The sequence below is a fragment of the Penaeus japonicus genome, unplaced genomic scaffold (genome assembly GCF_977035675.1).
Source record: "Penaeus japonicus unplaced genomic scaffold, GWHDUDI00000001_assembly GWHDUDI00000013, whole genome shotgun sequence".
In the NCBI taxonomy this organism is placed as follows: domain Eukaryota; kingdom Metazoa; phylum Arthropoda; class Malacostraca; order Decapoda; family Penaeidae; genus Penaeus; species Penaeus japonicus.
In genome coordinates this window covers 29,151,357-29,156,356 of record NW_028234415.1, presented here as the reverse complement: position 1 = coordinate 29,156,356, position 5,000 = coordinate 29,151,357, and the positions used below count along the sequence as shown (strand labels likewise).

Sequence of the window (5,000 nt, the reverse complement as noted above, 5' to 3'; positions counted from 1 at the left end):
TCTCATTGACAACTCATCTTGGAGGAAAACTTTGGCAATTTATCTGTTAAAAGCTTATATACTTCTTATATTTCATATTTATCTTGCTGCGAGAAGACTAGAATTCAGTGTTTCTATTAAATCTACAAACAACATGAATGCAATGGTCTAACTACAAAATCAATATCTAACAATACTACACCGGTTTTATCAGCAGTTGCCGATAGCGATCAAGATATTATCAACTTAAATTTGTAAATACATCACGTGAATATGTCAGTTTACATATTTCACGAAATGATATATGATTCATGGTCAAAAAGCATTTAAAGTTCTAGTTAAAGGCCTGCCGCGCCGCGTGTGAAACCGATTACATCATTGACGTCACAGGGAAGTTTAAACTTCCCGGTCCTTGGGACATAATATACAGTTCCTAAAACCCAAATTTTACACATTAACCAGATCAAAATTATTATAGTGTCTTCCTAACGAGTCAAAAATTAGGAAAAAGAGTGGACCTCGATGAGTAATAAATTGAAATCGGTGTAGATTCCTGTGCTGGTTTTCACAGGAAATGATTCCATCAGCTGAGAGAACTGGCTCAGCCTCAACAGCGGAAGAAAAAGTAGTCCTCCGTCCCTTTCGAGGGAATACCATCGAAGCCAATCTTCCGGAAGAACGGGAACTAAACTGAGGAGTTCTAAAGATCCTTTCACGCTGCTTTCACGAATCGAAAAAGTGTTTAGGCTAAGAGAAAAGGGTTGAGAAAAAGGACAGTATTCCTCCGCGAGGTGTTCAGGATCACCCATCTTGGCTCAGTGTGCGAGGGGCGGTCAGTGTCTCAGGGTTGGCTGAATATTCTCCCAGAGTATGGCACTAAAGAGAATTAACAAGGTGAGTTTCCCAAGGATTATTTGTTAGAGGGTAGACATAGGTTTCTCTCTTCATGGAAAGGACTTTTGAAGTGAAAGATCGAGGGAAATGGCTACGAAAAGACGATGGTCTTCTCGTCCCTCTATATCTTACAAGTGATAGAGCTCCGTCTTTTTCCCTTTATTTTTTTTCTCCGTATTAGGTATTTTTCCATCGGTTTGATGTGAGAGCAAGCTCATTAATGGGCCCTTTATTCGGCATAGGACTCCACTACACTAGTACCCTTAAATCCTGAAAGAAATAGGTTAAGAGGGTAAAATGGAGAGAGAGAGAGAGGTCTGGCCGACTCGCCTCACATGCCAAGTGTTAAAGGCTAAATTTGGACATTCTATTTTTTCCACAATTTCCATACTTTTCGTGCTTTTCCATACAATTGCGAGTCAGTATGAGTTGTAGGTTTGTTAGAGCTTCACCAGGGCTTAAATTTATTGATTTAATAAGTAAATATGTTGTGTTATTTGGCCCGGAGAGGCAAGAGTTTAGTGAACCTATTTTTTCTATTTTTAGGAATCGAGTTTTGTTTCTTTCACTTCAGAATGGCAGGGTATATGGCTGGCATTTAAGTTGTAGGCTCAAGTTTAAGTGCTAACTAGACCATGAACCAAGTTTTTGACAGTTAATGTGGTCTAGAAGGTTCCATCACTGCTCTGCTCAGATTGGTTTGCCTTCTTTTACCTCTTCTATGTGTGGTATTATTTTTGTAAACTTACACACTATTTTTTTTTCTCTACATATAATTTCACATACTTGGTATTTAGTTATTTATTTGTTTGAAAATTTGAATTTTGAAAAGTTATTTCCAGAAAGGATTTTCATTTAAAAAAGATTAAGTTCTTTTTGTTATCCTGACTAGAGCCCCGTAAAGCAATGCCATGACCTCTGCACTTTGTGCTCTGACAAGAGCCAACAAAATAGAGCCTGAATTGACTCCCTCATTTGATGATAAATAACCAGGGAGGTCTACAAGCTTTATCTTCCCAAAGTATATTTGGAAGAGGGTTGCTGGCCTTTTCTGAATGCAAATCACGGGCTTCGGTATCGTTTGTTGCAAAGAACCACAAACTTTGATTGTTATTGTAGGCTCACTTCATATTACCTATATTGATAATATTAGATTTTAATACCTACCAGTGTTGTTTTGCTTTTTCATGATCATTACAATAGTTTTCCATTATCCATACACTCCTTTTTCTCGACAGTTACCAAAGTGATAAATTGTACTAAGCTTTTTTTTTTTTTTTTTTTTTTTTTTTTTTTTGGATTAGGATGTTTACCATTCTTAAAGACCAGAGAAAGATTCAGAGAAGCATACAGTCAAATAGTTCTTCTTCATTAATAAAAAACCTTTTATGCTTTATACTGTTCCATTGTTTGTTTATTGATCTTTGCCACTGGAATAAACAGGGTGGAGCACGATACAATTTGTTTAGTACCATTCATTTATAAGCATGTTATAGAAGTTGCTTAGTCACAACTTCTGTGAAAGCATATGGGTTGATTGTTCAGAATAGGACACAGTGAATTGTTACTATACTCTAGAAAAGGCTATCATATTTCACTCCCATGTATTCAGCAAGATTTAACTTACACTTATTCCTTATTGAACAATATGTTGCCTGGAAGGGTAATTCTCAGACGAAGACCACACCCTCCTGAGATTGTTTCTAGTCATCCAGCCAGCAAGCTTAGGGAATCTTGGGTTTCCAGGTTGTTTATGTTGGGGGATGGGAGGGTATGGATGAAATTGCTCATGACTTCTTGTTTGAAAAGTGAAAGAAAGTGGAAGAGTGAAAAATAATGCAGCCAAGAATCCCATTTTAGATAATAAAGAATGATTCAAAATATGAAATCTGAGCAGGTTCAGATAATGATTGTTTTCACTCATAATTTCAAATCATTTCGTTGTGCAATGATCATTTCGTTGTGCAATGATTTTAACTGATATTACTCACTTCTGTGCTGTATCAACTGTGTTTTGCAAAATCAAAAATGTAATCAAAACCATATGTAATGATACTTGCTTAAAATTAAACCAAGGTTATGTACTTCCATAGATCTCCATAGAACCCCCCACCCCCTATATAATATCCTAGCCAGGGGGGCTTTGACCCCCATCCGACAGCCATTTCACAGCAAGTACTTTGATAACTTGTTTATTTGTAGAAATCTGATACACTACAAATTTAATGCAGACTGATCCATTCCTCACTGCATTCCTTACATGTTGCTTCACTCTTTCATTTAGGTCTGATTATCCATAATATTCAGATAACTCATAACCACTAGCCAACAGTGGCCACTTGATTCTGTAGAAATTCAAGCCAAGAAGTAGGTTTGCTAAAAAAGATTTTGAAACCTTGTTTACCTAAAGAACTTTATTCTGGCCACAAGTGTTGGGACAATAGCTGTGAGAGCTGCCTGTGGACTGAGCCACATGAGCATAGATTTGCAGATTTTGATAAGCAATTTTGATGTTCTCTTTTGCCTGAGCAAGGTTTTTTTATACCTTATTGAGCTGTTTGATTTGATCTTTATGGCAATAATGATAGTCTTTATCAATTTTTGTATTGTCATTAAATTGATATTATTAAACCCAGCATCAACCAGAATATACATAATTGTTTTTGCTTATGCCAGAGTGCAGAGGCCATAGCATCACTGGAATTGGCTGTTGGAGTATAGATTTGCTGAATTTGAAGTGATTATGGCCCTACCTTTGAAGCTGATTATTTAATTTTATATTGGATTATGTTTTTTTTTATGACCATTACCTTATTATTATTATTATTATTTTAATATGTAGAAGTTGTATACAGTGACTTTCAAAACTAGACTTTTTTTATACTTTACTTTGCTTTATTAGCTGTGTTTTACCCAGATCCTATTGGAACTTGCTTATGATGGATGGCCCACAATCTGAAGTCAGATTGAAGTGATTGCTGTGGCCTTGTGTTATAAGTTCCAGCAAAGGCTAACAACTCTTCACCCTTTATATTCTGGCAAGATTGAGCTAGGACTGGATCCTCATTTTAAGATAGATCTCCAAGAAGGTCAACGAGGGTCATCTTTCCAGAATTCTTTTTAGTTGAGAAATGTATGATAATACAATTTTACAATTCTCTGTCTCTGCACATTTTTTGGTGATTGTGCTGCTTTCTGATTTTGCAGGTTTTATAAAGGATTTTGTTGTAGATTTTAATGTTAATAGTTTTAGGTGGACACAAATGCAGGAAAATGCATTGATAAAACTTGTTAGTGTACTCAGGGTAGGTCAAGCAATCACTCTGGCCTACATGCATTCAACTCTAAAACAAAGGCCAATTATCATTCACCATAGATCTGGTAATGGTAATATATAAGTCAATTAGAACCAGTCCAGTCTCAGTCTTATTAGAATATAGACCATGGTGATCACTTGAGTCAGCAAATTAGTATCTTTACCAAATATGGAATTGCTTGAATTTTTTAAGATATTGAAGTTATGTACTCACAAAAAAAGACAGATTTTATTCTAAGAACTAAGAGGAAAACAGGATATATATAAAGATATATCACTTCCTGAGTTGTGTAGCTAAAACTTTTTTGTAGTATAACATTTCAAACTTATTTATGAATGATTTATTAATTAAATAATTTCATCAATTTCTTTGTAGGATTTACCCACTGATATCCCTCTGTATGTTAAAGTCAGAGTGGAAATACTTTTTTATTTAACCATCATATATTTAGATTAGAATTTAGGGATGCTAAATGATGTTCCTTTAACCCATTGCTGACGGGTGTCATGATGTACATGACGCAGGAGCTTTGGCCTGACGACGGGCGTCATGACTTAAATGATGTTCAGGGATTTTGGATCATTGTGCTATGAGGAATGAGTGAGTGAGGTTGACAATTGCAGTTATGATTACTATAATTACCGTAATATTAAGCTAACTGAACGACCAAAACCTAGATGGCACCACTTTCTTCTAGCACCAGTAGGAGAGAGAGCCTTGAATGGCACCCATCTACAATCTCTAGCAAGCACTATCTTTGGAGAGCGATGGCACACACCAAGTTACCGACCTCTTGCTCTAAAGTACCGC

At 36.0% G+C, this 5,000-nt stretch overlaps 1 protein-coding gene across 2 annotated transcripts in view; it reads left to right on the top strand.

Annotated features, from left to right (window-relative positions):
* The first annotated feature begins 807 nt into the window (after positions 1–807).
* Positions 808–5,000, top strand: part of LOC122250826 (ubiquitin-conjugating enzyme E2-17 kDa) — a 20,582-nt gene continuing 16,389 nt past the window's right edge. The window contains exons 1-2 of one of the 2 annotated variants that reach the window (XM_086543386.1): positions 808–873; positions 4,888–5,000. The exon at positions 4,888–5,000 is cut by the window's right edge and continues 36 nt beyond it. Coding sequence is in view for 1 of the 2 variants with exons in the window: in XM_043012479.2 (XP_042868413.1) it covers positions 850–873 (24 nt within the window). In the remaining variant the exon portion in view is untranslated. The remainder of the gene's footprint in view (positions 874–4,887) is intronic. The other variant, XM_043012479.2, reaches the window with a different exon arrangement.